The sequence below is a fragment of the Stigmatopora argus genome, chromosome 3 (assembly GCF_051989625.1).
Source record: "Stigmatopora argus isolate UIUO_Sarg chromosome 3, RoL_Sarg_1.0, whole genome shotgun sequence".
Classification (NCBI taxonomy): Eukaryota; Metazoa; Chordata; class Actinopteri; order Syngnathiformes; family Syngnathidae; genus Stigmatopora; species Stigmatopora argus.
The window spans coordinates 13,356,461-13,376,232 of NC_135389.1; the positions used below are offsets into that span (position 1 = coordinate 13,356,461).

A 19,772-nucleotide genomic window follows, 5' to 3' on the forward strand; every position below is an offset into this window, starting at 1 on the left:
GGGTTATATTTAATTTTATTTCGGTCGTGTTGAGGCGAAGAGTTATGGAAATGGTTCCATCTGCTTGGATCTCCGAGGTAACATTTATTGGTTTTTGTGTATCCGGATTCTTCCTCTTTTGGATCCTTGAACAAAAGAGCAGCTTCGTCACAAGACAGGTGGGCGGGGTCTCACTATCTCACAGAAGCAACAGGTGAGAAGCTCCCGCCGGCACAGTCGAGTTACCGAGTAGCACACGGCAAAAAAATTATACTTTTCAAAACAATAGCACTTGTCCAAACATTCATCACCAAACTGCACATTACTCGTCCAAAAAATGTCGCAATATAATTAAATTATTTATAAGTCAACAATGTTATATTCACCATCACACACAAATGGAAAATATATATTTAACTAAAAGAATTTCAAAATTACTTTGAAGTGCTAACCGGAATCAAAAGCTTTACTCCCCTTTCTTTCACTAACTAGTTCTGTCATAGTTAAGTGGACCAGGGACAAAAAATGTCGGTAACTTAGAAAGTACAGTGATGAACCAATTTTCCAACATTAGGGTTTAAAATCACTACGCCTAGACATGGCGTTAATTCAACTATACACACGGGTAAGTTAAAAAAAACTTTCTATGCTATGGTGAACATTGATAGATTCATAATAACAGCTAAGACAGACATATGGAAACTTTGTCAATAATTTTCCACAACATTGCACACGGAATTCTCGCCATATGCGGATTAGTTTTTACTGAGTTTTAAAACCCAAATTATTTGAACTGACAAATACCGTCAATATTCTGTCATTTCATTTCGCTACAGTACAACAGAGTGTGGATTCCAGATGCCGATCATGTTTGGAAATCAGCAGAGATTGTAAGAGATCTCCATGATGGAGATCATATTTTACTCCTGCTCCTCGAAAATGGCAGAGTAAGTAAATAAAATAAAAGCAAAATGAAATCACCCCACACTCACACGACTTGCAACGTTTCATCCAAGGAACTCAAGTACCCCATTGACTCATCGCCACCAGAACTCCCTCCCCTCCGCAACCCGGACATCTTGGTCGGGGAGAACGACCTCACCGCTCTCAGCTACCTCCACGAACCCGCAGTCCTACACAACCTCAAATTACGTTTCTTGGAGTCCAGAATCATCTACACCTACTGTGGTAGGTTCCAAGGTAGAATCTTTGTCTCACCTGTGAAAGCACTCAGGTGATCTTCTCTCGCAGGCATCATCTTGGTGGCTCTAAACCCCTACAAGCAACTTCACGTCTACGGAGATGCCATCATTCACGCGTACTCGGGTCAGAACATGGGTGACATGGACCCTCATATATTCGCGGTGGCAGAGGAGGCTTACAAACAAATGGCCAGGTGAATATCACAGATTTGTTTGTAATTGAAACAAACACTTTTTCTAAAAATCTCATTACTTTTGCTGTCTTGACTAGAGACCACAAAAATCAATCTATTATCATCAGCGGCGAGTCGGGAGCTGGTAAAACCGTGTCCGCTCGGTACGCTATGAGATATTTTGCTGTTGTTAGCAAATCTGGTAGCAAGACCCAAATTGAAGACAAAGTGCTGGCGTCCAATCCCATAACAGAGGTGAGAAACACCACAGTTCTGTTTACAACATGATGCCGGTAACACGCAGCTGGATTTTCTTCTAGGCCATCGGAAACGCAAAGACGATCAGGAACGACAATAGCAGCCGTTTTGGGAAATTCACCGAGATCAGTTTTGACAACAGGTATAGAATTATCGGCGCAAACATGAGGACTTACCTGTTGGAGAAATCCAGAGTTGTTTTCCAGGTATGACCACTTGATATTCTTCATTAATCCTCTACTGCAGGTGTTTCAAAAATCATATTTTCTGTGAGCCACATCATAATTTTGGTTTCTGTTCTGCGAGCTGTTGTGTCCGTCAGTTAGGGTTGCCTTGATTAATCAACTAACCCACAAATACTCAATTATCAAACAAATAAACGATTATTTCAATATTTGTGAATCATTAATGGATGGTGATTTTTACCGAGAAAATGTCCGAATTCTCTTTTTTGAGTTTCCTTAGTGCAAATATTATCTTATTTATTTTCACTTATATTTTTATCTAATCTTTTTTTTCCACAAAAAGTATTTTTTTAATATAAAAAGGAAAACCAGTAAAAAAACAGTTTTAATTCGTGTTTATTTTTTTCTAATAAAAACAAAAAAATGCAAAACGATTTGAATGTACAAAATTGTAAAAAATTACAATACAAAATACGAAGCTACCCTATAGTATCTGGTCAGATATCTGAAGTCCGCTTTTTTGGAACTATGCTAATGTTATTTAAATGAAATAGAAATTGTCCAATTTCTCTTTTTTTGAGTTTCGTAATTGCAAATATTGTGTTATTTTCACTTCAATTTTTTAATGTTATTGTTGTTTTCAGGCTGAATCTGAGGGGAACTATCACATATTCTACCAATTGTGTGCCTGTGCACAACTGCCGCAGTTCAAGGCACTCAAACTAAGTAAGAGTGAGAAGGTTTGATCCTTAAATCTCACTAATCCATATATTTAGGGTGATATTGTTGCTATGTTTCCCTGTAGTGAGTGCAGATGAGTTTAACTACACGGGCATGGGTGGCAATATTATTATTGAAGGTGTGGATGACAGGAAAGCCATGGAGGAGACACAACAGACTTTCTCACTGCTGGGTAAACAATGCTTCAAATGGAAACACTAGTACTGTATATTATTTATCAAAACATATATTTTTTATTATTATTTAGGACTGAAGGAGGACTTTCAGTATGATGTCTTTAAAGTTCTTGCCGCAATTCTCCATCTGGGAAATGTGGAAATCAAGAGTTCTGGTGATGATGGGTCAACAATTCCTGTGAGGCCTGTTTTTGTTTTCTTGGACTAAAAACACTAGTTTTGACAGCCCTCCAAATTTTCGTATGATTTTATGTTTTTTTTAATTTTTTTATTTCAGCACAGTGATTCATATTTGCACAACTTTTGTGAGTTACTGGGCGTCCGCGCGGATGACTTGGTCCGATGGCTGTGCAATCGGAGGCTGGTTCTGGCGGCCGAAACGGTGGTGAAACCTCTGCCCAAAGATCGCGCGGTTAATTCCCGAGACGCCCTGGCCAAGCGGATCTACGCACATTTGTTCGACTGCGTCATTGACAGGATCAACAAAGCGCTGCAGGTCCCGGGGAAGCAACATGCTTTCATTGGAGTTTTGGACATTTATGGGTATTGAGAACACAAAATGAATCTTCTGATTCCGTAGAAAATAGTCATTTGTTCACCTGAATGTTCATGTTGTGACCTTTTAGGTTTGAGACATTTGACATCAACAGTTTTGAGCAGTTTTGTATCAACTACGCTAATGAAAAGCTTCAGCAGCAGTTTAATTTGGTTTGTATTATTTTTTGCGATGCATTTTAATAGTCACTCCGTTTGAAGGAGTGACTATTAAAATGTTCCTTTCTTTTAGCACGTGTTCAAACTGGAACAGGAGGAATACATGAAAGAAGACATCCCATGGACTTTGATAGATTTCTATGACAACCAACCAGTCATTGACTTGATTGAAGCCAAAATGGGAATCTTGGACTTACTTGATGAAGAATGCTTGGTAGAAAAGACTTTGCTGAGTGACCCCTCCAATCCTTTTCTCCCCAAATACTCAGTCATCCTTTTTTATTGTTTCAGTTTCCTAAAGGCACTGATCAGAGCTGGCTCCAAAAACTACACAACTTTCTTCACAGCAATCCTTTGTTTGAGAGGCCTAAGCTATCCAATGAGACCTTTGTCATTCAGCACTTTGCAGACAAGGTATGAAACATGTTGACACCAGTCCATTGCCAATATCTACCAAAAAGTTGCACAATATTGGATTACATAGTAATCTTTTTCAACATCACAATCGAACCAACCTTGCTTGCTAAATTCTCCTTGTTCCCAATTAACAACCACATAAAATCTCCATTGCCTTCTGTAGACTTTAATTTTGCACTTGAGAGCCACAAAAATATTCTTGATTGGTGAAAATGTTCTGACCCAAAAACAAAAGGGAGTGTCCCCAAATAAATAAGAGGCAAAAAACAAAAATCTACATATCAAAACCCACTAGGAATTGACCCAAATTCAATAGGTAGGAACCTGGAATTGACCCAAAGGCAACAGAATCAATAATTACCAATTCTCATTCTTAAATTGTTTGTCTTATTGCGAAACAGGTGGAGTATCAATGCAAAGGTTTTCTTGAGAAAAATCGAGATGCTCTTTATGAAGAACTGATAGAAGTGTTGAAAGTCAGTAAGGTAACTAAAACAATAAAATGCCTTCCAACCATTTATACTACTTCGTAAACTTGTTTTAATTAGCATGGCATAGCGTAACATGCTATTTCTCCTCTTGTTACTGTTCCCAGTTTGGCTTTCTGGTCAAATTCTTCCAAGAGGCGGGCCAAAGTGGTCTGAACAAAAAAGGTTTCCAAGTGAAGCCAGCCAGGGCTGCTGTGAGGCCGGCCAATAAACAGCTGAGGACCTCAGTCGGAGCTAAGGTGGTCCTAGTGACCCTTTTGCACCTTGCGTTGTGTTTTTGTAAGCGTGTTGATACATTTTCAATGTAGTTCTGCGGCTCCCTCTCTTTGCTGATGGAGACTCTGAATGCCACGACTCCTCACTACGTGCGCTGCATTAAGCCCAATGATGAAAAGCTGGCATTTGAGTGAGCAGTATTCCAGCCTTACATGGGCGTATCTGTACATATCTGTTGGAAACTTTAGTGTTTGCTTTTAGATACGATTCCGGGCGGGTGGTGCAACAGCTGCGAGCCTGCGGAGTGCTTGAAACCATTCGCATTAGCGCCCAGAGTTACCCATCGAGGTGACCCACTTTGTCAGGAGACAACAAACTTTTTCTAAGGTCACTTCCATGAACATCCTTTTTGTTTTCAGATGGACGTACTTTGAGTTTTACAACCGATACAGCGTCTTGATGACCAACGAGGAGTCGAACATCAATGACAAGATACAGACGTGCAAATCTTTGCTCCAAAGGTTGATTCAGGTTGGATCGTCGACCGTGATTTACAACCGATTCTGCAAACGTTACCCATCACACATTTTGCGTTGTGTTTTCCCCAGGACTCTAACCAGTACAAGTTCGGTCGCACCAAGATCTTTCTCCGAGCAGGTCAGGTAGCTTATCTAGAGAAGTTGCGCCTGGACCAACTGCGAGAGGCTTGCATTACCATCCAGAAATACGTCCGTGGGTGCATCCAGAGGAGGAAGTACCTCAACTTGAGACGGGCCGCCATCTTGATACAACACTACGTCCGTGGCAAGAGGACTGTACGGTGAGTGGTTTTCCATTGTATTTCAAGATCCGCTCAAAGGTGCACATTTGTAATACCGTTTCAAATTTGCAGAAAAGCAGTGACCGCAGCAAACCTGAAGCAAGGCTGGTCGGCAGTGACTATCCAGAGGTACTGGAGAGGCTTCCGCATACAGAAGGCCTACCAAAGGGTACGCTTGGCCATCATCACCATCCAAGCTTTTACCCGCGGTTGGCTTGCCCGTAAATCCTATGTCCAGGTCGGTAAAATGCCGCTTACTCGGCGGTTTTCGCCAAAGTCCCGAGTCAACTTGAGACTTTGCGGCATCGCGGTTTAGTTGGTGGAAGCTCGCAAGGCCTTGGTCCTGCAAAAGTACGCCCGAGCGTGGCTCGCTCGGCGTCGTTTTAATGCCATTCGTCGACTGGTGCAACAAGTTCAGCTCTCCTTCAGGGTGGAGAAGCTCCGAAAGAAGAATGAGGAGCAGGTAACTCTCGTCTCACGGCAAGCCCTCGGAGAAGAATGAAACTAATCCCCCGTGCTTAATCCCAGAGTAAAGAGAACCGTGGCTTGGTGGAAAGACTGACAAGCTTGGCCAGCTCTCATTCTCAGGCTATGGAGAAGATGCAAGCTCTGGAGACACAGCTGGAAAAAACAGCCAACCAAAAGGCATCCTTGGCAGCAAGAGAGAAGAAAGCTCAACAAGATGCGTTGCTGGTCAGTCAGGTTTTATTGTAGTCTCTCTCAGCAACGTGACTGGACCACAAAGGATTAGCCCATAGTCAGTTTTTTGAATACCTTATACACCGTAACCCCAAAAGCTTTATAGTATTGTGTGCACTCCACAATCCACAAGCATCAACTGGTTGCAACAAATCCAACTGCAATGGGGAGGACAAAAAAATGTCCAACTTGAAGCTCCACCAAAAGCCATACGAGGGATTTCAAAGAAGGACTGCCCTGCATAGATCCAGATGTATGACCACCCCTGAGGCGCTGTTGATATTTATCACAAAGTATTTTCCACGTTTCCTGACAAAGACCGGTGACCAGTTCACTACTAGCGAAGTCCAAGGCCAAGCAAGATCCATGGAAGCCTCTTAATGATATATTACTTCAGGGATGGTACCTGCAGCAGCGAGGTCATTAAATATTAGCAAACATCGGTTTGGCTAGCTTATTGTGCTTGTTGGCAAGATGCCATTTTGGAGCGTTTGAAAGCACCGGGTGTTGAGGCATAATTATTGTATGCCTAGAATTTTAAGGTTGACAGTAGGGCTGGGCCGAAACTTTTTTTAGGACAGTTTCTGTGATTTGTGATTGGAAAAAAAGCTAAACAGAAAAACATGCTTTTTTTGGACTACAGAAAGTGACTGCGCTTCAAAGTGAAGTTGATGGATTAATCATTGAGAAACAAGCCAGAGAGGCCATGTTTGAAGCTTCCAACAAAGAGCAAAAAGGTACCCTACCTATTCTAGACCTAGTGGTTCTCCAACATATTACAGCAAGGTCAACCTCGTATGGGAAATTGGGCCAACATTCACTCATTGGCTGCTATTGCTGCTGTGCAATTTGTTAACCAAACTGTTGATGTTCCCTGACAGAAACGTTTGATCGAATAAAGATTAATCTTCTGGAGGAGAAGGAAACTCAAGCAAGGATGCGAAAGTAAGATTGGTTTTGGCAATACCCGGCAGCGGCCATCCAGAACTCACAAAATTTCGTCTCATCAGAATGGCTGAGAACAACCTTGAAATCGAGAGGCGGGACCACGAGAAGGAGCTGGGAATCCTGAGAGAGGAAATGAGAAATCTAAAGGAGGAGAGAGCTGGTCTTCAAATGAAGATGGAGGACAGCGACCACATGACAATTGACCTTCAGGATCAGGTGTCTCAGCTCACCAAACATGTCAAAGTCATTCCTGAGCTCCGCCGGGACCTCACCAACTTACAGAGTCAGAAGAATAGCACGGAGCGAAAGATGAAGCAACAATCAGAAGAAGCGAGAGGTTCCCTGAGATCCTTGACATCTTCAACTCTTGATTTATAATTAAGAGGAAAACTTGTTTAACCTATCAATTGTTGTGATTCTTGTTTCTTGGCAGCTAAGCTGCATGAAATCTCAAGACTACTTACTGGCAGCGTTGTTGAAGACGACGTGCTTTTGGGGTAACTGATCCATTTTTGTTCCATGGGTTGTGTTCATGCCTTACTCGTTTTTTTTTAAATGTTTGTTTTGCTAGGCTAACGGAGGATTGTCCCGAGAAAACATATGAAGCTGAAGATCTCCTGGCGGCATTCAGTGGATTAGAGAAAGTGACCAGGTCACAGTTATCCTTTCTAATACAACCCCTGGCAAAAATTCTGGAATCACTAGTTTCAAATGTCTGCTCAACTGTATAGAAAAAAAGCCCATTATTGGAATGAGCAAAAACCTAAATTCATTTCAATGGACACTTTCTGGTTTTAGGAAACACAAAAAAAAATAGAAAATTAATTACACAGTCAGTAACATTTGCTTTTTTCTACCAAGAATATGATGGTCACACAATTCAGTTCAAAAAGTGCCGTGTGAGGGTAAAAAAGTCCTAACCTATGCTAGAAAGGGTTAAAGCCAAAGTTTTCTACACAATAAAAGAACCGGGTGCACATTCACCGTAACTGGTGATTCCATAATGTTTTTTCCAGGGTTAGGGTCACTATGAGACAAATGTTTTGACATGCATATTTGACATTTACATTATCAGAACATTGGAGACCCATCGTAAAGAGCAGAAGGAAACCTATGAGTCTCAAGTAGAAGGCTTGAAACTGAAAATGGATTACCTCCAAAATGAGAACAGCAGTTTGCAAACACTTTTTACGGAGAAAAATAACATTAATGAGAATATTCGCCAGGAGGTGTGCCGACTGAGCAGTGACAACCTGGTACGTTTCACTCTTTGTCAGGCGTTCTGCAATAAACACAAACATTTGTTCATATGTATTTTCAGGTTATACCGGAGCTGAAAATTCAGATTTCAGAGCTTTTAAGACAGAAAAATGAGTGTGAGATCCTCATAAAAAACCAGAGAAAAGAGTTACAGGGTGAGTTTACCTCTTTAATTAAGTTGGCCCTTTATGTGCAATTGGTTGATTTTTTGGGGTGGGTGGGTGATTTTTTAAGAAAAAGCCGACGGGATGAAAAATACCCTTGAAAAAAGGATCGAAGAAGAGAGTTCAAAGCGCAGGTAACATATCCAGATTGAAATCGGCTTGTTTTGGTCTTCTTGTCATTATCACCAGTTCTTTGGACTTTTTCCAAGGCACTTTGAGGAGCAAGCAGAGATGCTGGATGAAGTAAAACTGGACCTTCAAGGTCAAATAAAAGACCTTGAAGAGGAGAAAGATCACCTGAGCAGACAACTACAGATGGAGAGAGATGCCAAAATTCGACTCAGACTTGAAGCCACGCAGTTATCGTCCAAAAATTTGGTAGGTGTAAATACAAAAGGCTTCCATCACTGGCCAGGGTATTAAACTCTGCTTATTTTTTTACAGGACTTGCAGGAGCACCTTGATGACAAAGAAAGAGTCATTAAACAATTAGAGAATCAAATGATAAGCCTTGAAACAGCACAAAAAGGTTCATAAAAAAGTCTTTTTCCAAGTTCAATGTAAAATGGTTTCAAAGTTGTATTGTGTTTCACACAGCCCAGAAAACCTCGTCACCTCTTCCAAAACATTATCTCGGAATGTTGGAGTACAACAGAAAGGATGAATCCCGACTCATTAAAAATCTGATTTTAGGTATTGGGTCAACTTTCCTCATTATCGCTGCACATGATTGAAAATCCCTCTCTTGCAGACCTCAAGCCCAAAGGTGTGGCAGTTAATATGATCCCAGTTCTGCCCGCTTACATCATCTTCATGTGCGTACGCCACGTCGACTACCTCAGCGACGAAGACAAACTCCTGTCTTTGATGAACGCCACTATTACCGCTGTCAAAAAGATCATCATAGTGAGTTCCAGTTGTGTTAATGTGTCATGTTGGGGAGAACGGGTTCAAAAAATATACTTAACCATATCATATAGTAGTACATATTTGGGTTAATTTACCAAATTGCTAAAAGAGAACAGAACAAATCAAATTTTTCACAAAAATAGCACTTATTGTACTCAAAAACCTATTTACAGGTTTTTGACAGGAATTCAAATTGAGTCCTGAACTAAAAATCTATATTTTCTCTTATCGCTGTTCACTGTCATAGACAGGTTCGGGCTCTCCAAATATACATTAAATTTTTTTAAAATTTGAATTATACATTGCACAAAGCTTAGAGCTACTGGAAATAATTTCACCATCCCATCTACAATGACAACAAAAATCCTATAAAAACAGATAGTGAAGAACTCAAAATTTAGATTTAAAAAAATGATTGCCTCTTACCTGAAGTCTACGGTAAAGAGTAGATTTCTTCTCGGATCATTTGACTTTGATCATTTAATGCTGAAATTATAACATTTCCCTCAGGTTGTTGAGTTATCTCATATGTGACCAAGCCGTGTGACAACTAACCTTTTTCTCCCTTTACTATATCGTCAATTCGCTAGATTTAATACCCAACATCATTTTTACTATTGAGATACAAGTGAATAACTGAATGTCACCATTCCAGAATTACCCCAATGATTTGGCATTGTTGTCATTTTGGCTGTCCAATATGTACCAGCTTCTCAACTGTCTCAAGCAGTACAGCGGCGAGGAGGTAAGGCGCCCTTTTTTTGTGACAGGACTTGCTTCACTAACCTTTTGTTTGCTTCTTAACTCAAGGCATTTAGCAAACATAGCACTCCCCGTCAGGTGAACAACTGCTTGCAGAACTTTGATTTGACAGATCACCAGCAGGTCATCAGCGATTTGGCCATTCACATCTATCACCAGTTTATCGCGGCCATGGAAAGAGCGCTCACTCCTGCAATTGGTATGAAACACAGCAACAACAAAAAAGACTAAATAGTTAGTAGCGGTGTAAAGAAACCAATTTCATGATGATGGCATTCTTTGGATGAGACAATATTTGCTTATATTAAATGTTCTGCCACATTTAAGTTTTATTCAAGGGACTTTGATCAATGTATCGTTCCAGTAGTACATGTATTATCATTGTTAGGGTTGTCTGAAGTATCCAAGCATTGATACTGAAATGTTTTTCATTTTCCTTGTCAATACCAAATAATAATCAATGTATTCTTTTTTTCCCCCTTGTATAAAAACTGACATAGTATACCAAGTACTGTAATTTTCGGACTATAAGTCGCACCGTAGTATAAGTTGCGTCCCCCAAAGAATACACAATGAAGAGTTAAAAACAACTCATACGTTGCATTTTTGGGAAGACATTTTTTACGTTAACGTAACAATAGTATATTAGAGAACAACTTGCTAAATAGGCATCTGTTAACATAACAGTTTTCATAAATAACTATAGACTAAAAAACAACATTAAAGACTGTTGGTGGTCAGAGAGCAAAAAAATACATAAGTTGCAGGCCCAGCCAAACTATGAAAAAAAGTGCAATTTATAGTCCGGAAAATATTGTATTTGTTTGGGGTATCAATCTTGAGTTGAACATTTTGGTATAGTGACAAAAGTCATTGTTACGCCCCTCATAATTAGCGTGCTAACTAAAATTTTGTCCACAGTACCTGGTATGTTGGAGCATGAGAGTTTGCAGGGGATTTCCAGCACGAAGGCCAGAGGCTTCATTAAACGTTCCCGTAACGATAACGAAGACACGGAGACCTACACCATCTCCTTCATCATTCAGCGGCTCTCTCACTTTTACATCAACATGATGCAACACGGAACAGAGCCGCAGCTCATTAAACAGGTGGTCAAGCAGCTGCTCTTCCACATCGGGGCGACCACCCTTAATAACCTGCTACTCCGGAAAGACATGTGTTCCTGCTGGAAAGGAATGCAAATTAGGTTTGTTAGAGGGACATTGTTATGAGCTCATCTCACGCCATGGAGGACAAATTCATTTGTACAAATGCGTTGAAGCACGGCTCCTATTCTGCTCCTGCAGGTGTAACATCAGTTTCCTGGAAGAGTGGCTACGGGAGAAAGAGCTGCAAAACTGCCATCTTAAAGACACACTTAAGCCGTTAGCTGAGGCGGCCTGGCTACTGCAGGTCAGCAAGTCCACCGATGAGGACGCCAAAGCCATAACCGAGAAATGCACCGAGCTCAACACGGTTCAGGTATCCTGTCCCGTTCTTTCTGTACAATTTTCTAAAGCTAACACAATCTAATACAGGGGTCACTTCAGAATTGGAAGACATTCATAAAATTTTAATTGGAACATATGTTTTACTAAACATGCAACAACACTGTTTCCGTCATCTTTTTATCATGGTAAAAAAAGGACGTCATTTAAATAGTTTTCCAAAAGAACGAGTTGAACAAATGCTACTATATTTTTTAAATATGTAGTTTTATAAACCCTGATATGCATACGATTAGGATCCACCTTTTTTGACGAATTTAAATCAGTATGTTTGAACTTTAGGCCAGCAGTAACTGCTAGCTAAACCGCTCGATTCTACTCCTGGAAAAAAACCTAACATTAATACGAATTTACATCTGTTACTTGCAACCCTATTACTCGGACTATGCTAAATAATGTAAATAACAAGTAATTAATGGAATAAAAAAGATAATCAAAACGTTTGATAATTTATCAAATATTGATCCATATTTGGGGAAAATATCATCAGACTAAGGGCTAATTTTTCCACACTTTTCAATCCATAATGTTGTCCAATTCTGGACTGTCCCACAGATCGTCAAGATTTTAAATTCCTACACACCCATCGATGGTTTTGAGAAGAGGGTCGCTTCGTCGTTTGTGCGTAAAGTTCAGGTAAGCTCTGGTTCAAGAACCAGTTCTAACCACGCTAAAACAAGCACTGCCTCGTCATCTTCGTCTTCCTCTTCGTTGCAGTCGCTTCGACAAGATCACGACAGCTCGCCGCAGCTGATGATCGATGCCCATTATCGTTTCCCAGTTACGTTTCCCTTTTGTGCCTCCTCGCAGGCTTTGGAGCTCTTGCAGGTTCCCAATAGCCTTCACCTGGAATTTCTTACAATGATCTGACATAGGGAGACTTTTACTTTTTAATCTTTTAATCATCTTTTTCTGGATCTCACAGAGTAAGTTTTGAACCAATTCTTGGCGTGTATTATACTGTTCTCAGAAGGAGTCGCGCGAGGCTCATTGAAATGAAGAAAAAAGGTGTCACTACTGTTTTAAAATGAGCTTTTCTTCATTACTTTACAAATAAAAACATAGGTGTACAGATAAAACAAAATTCAAATGAAAAGGAACAATATACATACAGATTTAATATGCTTTTTAAGGACACCAATTGAGCTTGATATTTTTGTTTCTATAGTTTCTTTGTTCTGTACATCTTTCCATTACTTTGGTTCAAAATCTTTGTTTGTTTTTTAAACACATAATTTTTTGGATGAAGTACAATATTTTTTATAGTAGCAGTATATTTCTCTTTAAAACACGTTTTAAACATTTTTCTTTGGTTTTTGAAGGATGGTAATAGAATCATAATCATTTCATTTCTTGGGTGTGAGTTGTTTCAATTTTGAAGGTGGTCGTGGAGAAAAAATATTTTCCTGTAAATTTTAGACTACTGCAATAAATTAAAAAAAAATCTATTGATTAATTCATTTTTAGTTTCAATTAGTAACAACTGTTCTTAGATAATTTTGGTCACATTTTTTAACCATAAGATAAGCATTGACAACCAGTCCTGTGAGGGGTTCAGAAAATGAACAAATGTATTTACACTTGTATTTTTTTTCTTCATAAAATATTGTATAAAAAAATAATGATTAGTGACAACTTAAATACAATTTAACCATAATGGAGCCCAAAAATGATCACTTTCCCTATTTAAAAGGTTAACAAATAATAAGTAAGCACTGGATTGACGTCTTTTCTCTCCTTCTTTCATACGTAGATATACTGCGGTACACTAGCCAGTATTCTAGAGAGAATAATATACTAGCATCCTCTTCCTGGACTCCAGTGCACTGTAGCATCCTGGTCCTGTGACGTCAGGCGAGCAGCATCAGCTGTTAGCCTTGGATGTGCGTGTACGTGTGTTTTGTGTGCGTGTGCGTGTGCGTGTCACTGCTTTAAGCCTTTTCGCTGCCCATCGCGGCCCCGCATAAAGGCCTAAAATCCATATATGAGATCCCCTCCGCTCCCTGAAATGGCCACGCAGGAGGTACAGCTCAGCGAGACTCTGGTGCATCTGAAAACGGAGTCGGAGTCGCTCAAGTCCAAGCTCGAGGAGGAAAGAGCTAAGCTGCACGACGTCGAGCGTGAGTACCGAAAAAATGGACAGGCCGACCGATCGCGAGCGAGCGTCGTTCGGTCGCTCGCCGTTTACCCGACAAATCAGAGCAGATGTTTGTTATTCCCACATTTCTTTTTTTGTTTTTAGACCGCGCTTTGTTTTTTGTTGATTTTTTTCTTCTTCTACACACTCGTGTAGCATCCAAACATGCCCCTCTGCAGCAAAATCAACGTTAAAAACAGGGATTTTGGATGCCATCATGTTGCGTGTGAGATGCTTTTTGAGGATGAGGGAAGGGTTAGGCACCCAAAAAAATATCAGCGGATTAACCCCTCGATGATGTCAAATTAGCAACCATACTACTAAAAAGCATTGGGAAATCCATAAGAGCATCAAAATAGCATTAACCCCTTGACGCCTGAATTTACAGTGAACTCTTTCAATGCCATTGACGATGCTAGACATCCAATCATGTGGCGTCCAATCATACTGCTGTGAATTGAAAAGAGTTTGGCACAAGTAGACGTCCAATCTATTTGAAGTACTGTATTTTCCGGACTATGAGTCGCACTTTTTTTTGCTATATAGTTTGGCTGGGCTTGCGACTTATACTCAAGTGCGACTTATATATGTATTTTATGTTTTTCACTTTGACCGACAATGTTATGTTGTGTTTTTTAGGCTATTGTTATCTAAAATACTGTTAATAGGTTAAAATCACAGGTGCCTATTTGGGCCGTTATTTCCTAATAGGCTATTTTAGCACTTTAAAGTATAATGTTTGTTCTTGGTTTCTGATAAATGTAAAAAAAAAAAAACTGCCCCCATTAATGGAATTTATACTCCAGTGCAATTTATATTTTTTCCCCTTTAATCATGCATTCTTTGATTTATAGTCTGAAAAATACGAATATATTGAATAGTAAGTCACACTTTCAAGGAACAGTGTCACTAACACGGACAAATACTCAAAAGTTGACACATACGGAACAACATGCAAACTTTGCACTACAATCATCATATGGCCCTAATATTTAAATCGACATTTAAGAAACATGTTTTTTTCCCATTATAAAATTTCATTGTCATCCCTGAAAAGTTATTCTTTTGATTATTCTTTAAAACAGATGCCCCCCCCCTCTGTTGGATGGTTTTGTTTGTTGCATTGATGGTATTCACAGTGTGTTGTGTGGTATAGTTAGCAGAAGAAGAACATTTATATTAAAAACATGTATTGATGGGCGTGATGGACCTCAACTCCATCCTAGTTGAAATAATTGGGCGTCGAGCGCTGTCAATGGCAATGAATGAGATAAACGTAAATTCAAGCATGCAGGAATTAAGCTATACTATATATATTCATCCATTAGCTGCTGGCCTAATGCAGTTTTAATCCGACGCTAGATGTGAATCATGTGGAGCTTTCATTGCAATGTGTGTGCATTCAGTGCATCAAGTGGCCGAGAAGGTGGAGGGCCTGGGTCAGTTTGTCATGAAGACCAGAAGAACTCTGAAAGGACACGGAAACAAAGTTCTGTGCATGGATTGGTGTAAGGATAAGAGGAGGATCGTCAGCTCCTCCCAGGTCACGCACACGCCTCCCAACACATGACTATTCTGCATTTTTTGACTCATAGATCATTATGTTAGTCAAAGAAAAAAAAACACAGAGTTTGCTTATTGTCCGGGCCCGTGTGGCTTTTGTCCGGGTACTTTGGTTTCCTCCTACATGCCAAAAACTGATTGGACACTAAATTGTTGTAGGTATGAGTGGGAATTGTTGTCTTTTTTTCCCCTTGTGTCCTGATGTCCCTTGATGGCTGGGATATGCTCCAGCACCCCCTCCCAATATAACCCCTGTGAGGCTAAGTAGTATGAAAAAAGAACAATTTGTAAATTTTCATTTACTGAGCTGGGTTTGGAAGACAGTCAAATGAATGAAAATATGAATCCAACTTTTGTGCTTGTCTCTCAACATGCAGGACGGCAAAGTGATCGTGTGGGACGCCTTCACCACCAACAAGGTAACTACTATTGTTTTTTTTACATAGCGTACTAAATAAAACATGAATCCTCTTTTATGCTGCGCTGGACATTACGGATGTCTTTAACGATTCTTTAGCTCTCAGCCCTTAAAATAAAATCCTTTCGTGATGCAATGTTTTTATGGAAAGTGCTGTAGGGGTAAATAGAGACCGATGTTTTGTTTATCTGTATTGGTTGAAGTGAACCGGGCTGTGTTTCATGTTGTAGTTGCGACAGACGTTGTTTTTGAAGCACTCACGGAAGCAGCTTTTGTTTTGATGTTGATCAGGAGCACGCCGTGACAATGCCTTGCACCTGGGTGATGGCCTGCGCTTACGCCCCATCCGGCTGCGCCGTTGCTTGCGGGTGAGTGCCGCCATACACAGCGGGGACGCTTTTCCTTCTGCTTTGTTTTTGTCGTGCTGAACAAGAACTCCTCGCATTTGGGTAGAGCTTCTGATGGACTGTTTTCTTGTGAAATGTTGCACAAAGGACCCATCATCCATTCATTCCTTTTGTATAGCCCTTGTCCTTCCTCATTAGGAAGGAGGCAGCCTGGAGCAAACACCAGCCAATCACAGGGCCTGTACTCACAAACAAGCATTTACACTCAGCTTCACACCAATGGACAATTTATAGAGTATTCAGGAAATCAAAAGCCTGGTGGAAGTTAACAAGGATGTTATTTTGTCATCTTTTGCCTCTTCCACACCAAGCATAACAAATGTATGTCTCATCTACTGTTTCATCCTACGAGATGACCCCTGGTTAACACCGAATTAGAAAATCGTAATAAGACTGAATTCAGTAAATCATTATTGTTCACTCAAGAGTTAACTTTCATCATAGTTGCCTTTTATTATCATTATTTAACTCTATAATAACTGCCATTGCCAGCAATTGAGTTAATATGGAGAGATTTAAAAAAATATATTTTATAATACTATTCATTGTAAATTTGGCATCAACTAATTTAAAATGTACTATATCGTGGCTTGTGGCCATTGCGATAAAAATTGGATTTGATGTTGGATTTAATTTTTTAATAGAGTCTAACGATTGTGGGAGTTTGAAAAGCTGATGCCGATTTTTACGATAAAATACAGCCGATTGTCGAAAACCGATTTTTGATGCTAGTTTACAAATGAAGGCAAGCCAAACAAACATTACGTAATTCATTCGGTCCGTGCATGGCATCCTCGTACGGGTGGGAATTAATCCCACGCTGTCCACACCAAAGTCATGCGAAAGAACCACTGTACCACCGGATGCTTAATGTAAAAATATTCTAAGTTGTATATTTTTTATTCTTCTACCTCTTTCTTTTAGACTGGCCTCTAGGTGGTGCAAAAATAACAATTAGAGGCTATAGTATATCGGCCGATCTTGGCAAAAGTCCACATAGCAGTCGACCTTTAGTTTTAAGGCTTTGTCTCCTGGGTGAATTGCTTGTCAATGGTTATTCTTTCCCAGTGGCCTGGACAACAAGTGTTCCGTGTATCCTCTGTCCTTGGACAAGAACGAGAACTTGGCTGCGAAGAAGAAGTCGGTCGCCATGCACACAAACTACTTGTCCGCTTGTAGCTTCACTAACTCGGACATGCAGGTGACATTGCCCAACTGTCCAATCGGTCTCCAAATAACTTGTTTTCACGCCAACAATTGACCTGACTGATTTCTCGCACAAAGATCCTGACTTCCAGCGGGGACGGCACGTGTGCATTATGGGACGTGGAGAGCGGGCAATTGCTGCAGAGCTTCCACGGTCACGCGGCAGACGTGCTGTGTCTGGATTTGGCGCCCTCCGAGACTGGGAACACTTTTGTATCGGGGGTGAGAAATTGTTTGGAATCAATAAGTTCTTGTTTTGGGAGGGGAAACTACCATTTGAATATGGTCACACCGGTTCTACCACGGTTGTACTTTTTAGGGCTGCGATAAGAAGGCGAACGTGTGGGACATGCGCTCGGGACTGTGCATCCAGTCGTTTGAAACCCACGAATCGGACATCAATAGTGTGCGGTGAGTCACAAAATGATTTGAAAGTGAACGTTATTTTTTCTAGAAAATTTGAATATTGCCTTCCTCTTTTGCCGGCTCTCCGAACAGTTACTATCCCAGCGGAGATGCATTTGCTTCGGGCTCAGATGATGCTACAGTAGGTATTTTAGCGGATTTTAAGGGCACTTATTAAAATAAACAAAAATAGGTTTGTCAATAATGTGAATTTGTGGAGAATATTTATGCTTTATTTCCAGTGCCGCTTGTATGACTTGAGAGCAGACAGAGAAGTAGCTATCTATTCCAAAGAGAGCATCATATTCGGGGTATCAAGTGTGGATTTCTCCCTCAGTGGTAAATGTTGCCTTATTTTTGGGGGGTCTTGCGACGCAAATGCACCGTCAACATATTGGCACGTCCTTTTCCCAGGCCGGCTTCTTTTCGGTGGTTACAACGACTATACCATTAACGTCTGGGATGTTCTGAAAGGAACACGCGTGTCTATTCTGTTCGGGCACGAGAACCGTGTCAGTACATTGCGGGTGTCGCCGGACGGGACGGCCTTTTGCACGGGCTCCTGGGACCACACTCTTCGGGTAAGATGAGGGTTTTTTTTCTTTTCATTCTGGCATTTTCAATGTTTTTTTATGTATTTTATTTTTTTCACGTAACCGACACCTGTTTTGTTGCTTTCAGATCTGGGCTTGAGGACTCAGATCCAGATTAACCAAGTCAGACAGAATAGAGTCTCTTTCCGTCTGCTAACGTAGAATCACAGAAATGGACTCTCACTTTGTGGTTGTACATATCAAGAACATTGTTTGTACTTTAGTCTCATGTCCAGGTTAAATTAACATATCACTGAGAACAATTAAGGCAAATGACACCTTCCTATCATAGCTTGATTGGATAATAGGAGACTGCAAAGAAGGACCTAAGATTACGATAAAAGATGTGAAATGTACTATTAGGTGAATAAACAACACTTGTAGTGAATAGCATTGTAGAATAGAAGTGACACAATAAAGTGATGTGTTGTATGTGCCACATAAATGGCATTGTTTATTTATTACTAGCTGTTTTGCACAAAATATATGATGTAGGAAATGAAATTTGAGAATGAGGAAATAAATATTTGAATGATTTTGCTGATGATGTGCAATACAGTGTTATGTAAGTGCAAGAAAGCAAATTGATATCCATGACCTGGTCTTCTGGTGCATCTTGCATTCATGAAAGAAAACAAACTGCCAATATTATAGAAAACAAAGCACATGAAAAAAGCTTTACTTATGATATACAGTTTTCCTTCCTAACTCTGAGTTTTGTTCCCAATCATGTAAACCAGAGATGCTAAATGTGCATATTCTGACACCCTGTATACGTACAGTGTGTGAGTGGTCCATGCTAGATATCGAAATGCTAATAAATGGAATGAACTCATTTCCATGCAGTTGTCCAATTGCTGTAATTTCATATTAACTGTAATTATTTTATTGTAGTTTAGTGTACAGTTATACAATTGACTGTTGATCAAAAATCTACCCAATAAACTGCATTTGAATATGACAAGTGTGTAAAAGTTCTTATCTGATATATTGTTTTATTTTTGGGTGACCAGTTGGCTACTAAAATCATTGCCTGACACAATTTTCCAATAATTCTGATTTCAAAATAAATGAATAACATCTTTATTGCAAAAGAAAAATAATAATAAAAGGGAACACTCTATAAAGCACATTTTTAACTGACCTCAAACTTTTGAACAGTTGTGAATGCAATAATATATGAAATGAAATAATTGTGAATGCAATAATATATGGAATGAAATAATTTTGAATGCAATAATATATGGAATGAAATAATTTTGAATGCAATAATATATGGAATGAAATAATTAAACATATATTTAAATACTTAAACTAATAAATCAAATATATGTTGAAATAAATACTTAAACTAATAGATTAAATGTGAATTAAATTAATATAAATGTAATTAAAACTGGCATTAATTAATTAAAATACCAGCT

At 39.7% G+C, this 19,772-nt stretch overlaps 2 protein-coding genes across 4 annotated transcripts; both read left to right on the top strand.

Moving 5' to 3' along the window:
• Positions 1 to 133: 133 nt before the first annotated feature.
• myo5c (myosin VC) lies at positions 134 to 13,067 on the top strand. Of its 3 annotated transcripts, XM_077595717.1 has the most exons (40): positions 135 to 604; positions 816 to 926; positions 996 to 1,167; positions 1,231 to 1,375; positions 1,453 to 1,609; positions 1,675 to 1,818; positions 2,442 to 2,523; positions 2,603 to 2,710; positions 2,786 to 2,892; positions 2,992 to 3,257; positions 3,341 to 3,422; positions 3,502 to 3,642; positions 3,720 to 3,842; positions 4,247 to 4,330; positions 4,441 to 4,572; positions 4,642 to 4,739; positions 4,811 to 4,897; positions 4,969 to 5,080; positions 5,158 to 5,369; positions 5,442 to 5,607; positions 5,686 to 5,832; positions 5,898 to 6,062; positions 6,712 to 6,805; positions 6,950 to 7,013; positions 7,079 to 7,353; positions 7,450 to 7,513; positions 7,588 to 7,668; positions 8,092 to 8,272; positions 8,338 to 8,431; positions 8,511 to 8,574; positions 8,650 to 8,818; positions 8,885 to 8,969; positions 9,038 to 9,133; positions 9,192 to 9,346; positions 10,005 to 10,094; positions 10,160 to 10,310; positions 11,033 to 11,318; positions 11,419 to 11,593; positions 12,175 to 12,255; positions 12,337 to 13,067. In XM_077595717.1, the coding sequence occupies exons 1-40, from the start codon at positions 578 to 580 to the stop codon at positions 12,487 to 12,489; spliced, it is 5,226 nt and encodes a 1,741-aa protein (XP_077451843.1). In that variant the 5' UTR covers positions 135 to 577; the 3' UTR covers positions 12,490 to 13,067. The 3 variants fall into 3 exon arrangements, with proteins under 3 accessions (XP_077451844.1, XP_077451843.1, XP_077451845.1); XM_077595718.1 differs by lacking the exon at positions 3,502 to 3,642 and having other exon boundaries at positions 134 to 604; XM_077595719.1 differs by lacking the exons at positions 5,686 to 5,832; positions 5,898 to 6,062 and having other exon boundaries at positions 137 to 604; positions 5,442 to 5,538.
• Positions 13,068 to 13,453: 386 nt separating this feature from the next.
• Positions 13,454 to 19,312, top strand: gnb5a (guanine nucleotide binding protein (G protein), beta 5a). The gene is made up of 11 exons (XM_077595720.1): positions 13,454 to 13,739; positions 15,163 to 15,299; positions 15,697 to 15,738; positions 16,029 to 16,105; positions 17,213 to 17,345; positions 17,429 to 17,572; positions 17,670 to 17,761; positions 17,849 to 17,897; positions 17,998 to 18,094; positions 18,170 to 18,336; positions 18,437 to 19,312. The coding sequence occupies exons 1-11, from the start codon at positions 13,604 to 13,606 to the stop codon at positions 18,446 to 18,448; spliced, it is 1,086 nt and encodes a 361-aa protein (XP_077451846.1). The 5' UTR covers positions 13,454 to 13,603; the 3' UTR covers positions 18,449 to 19,312.
• The last annotated feature ends 460 nt before the right edge of the window (positions 19,313 to 19,772 follow it).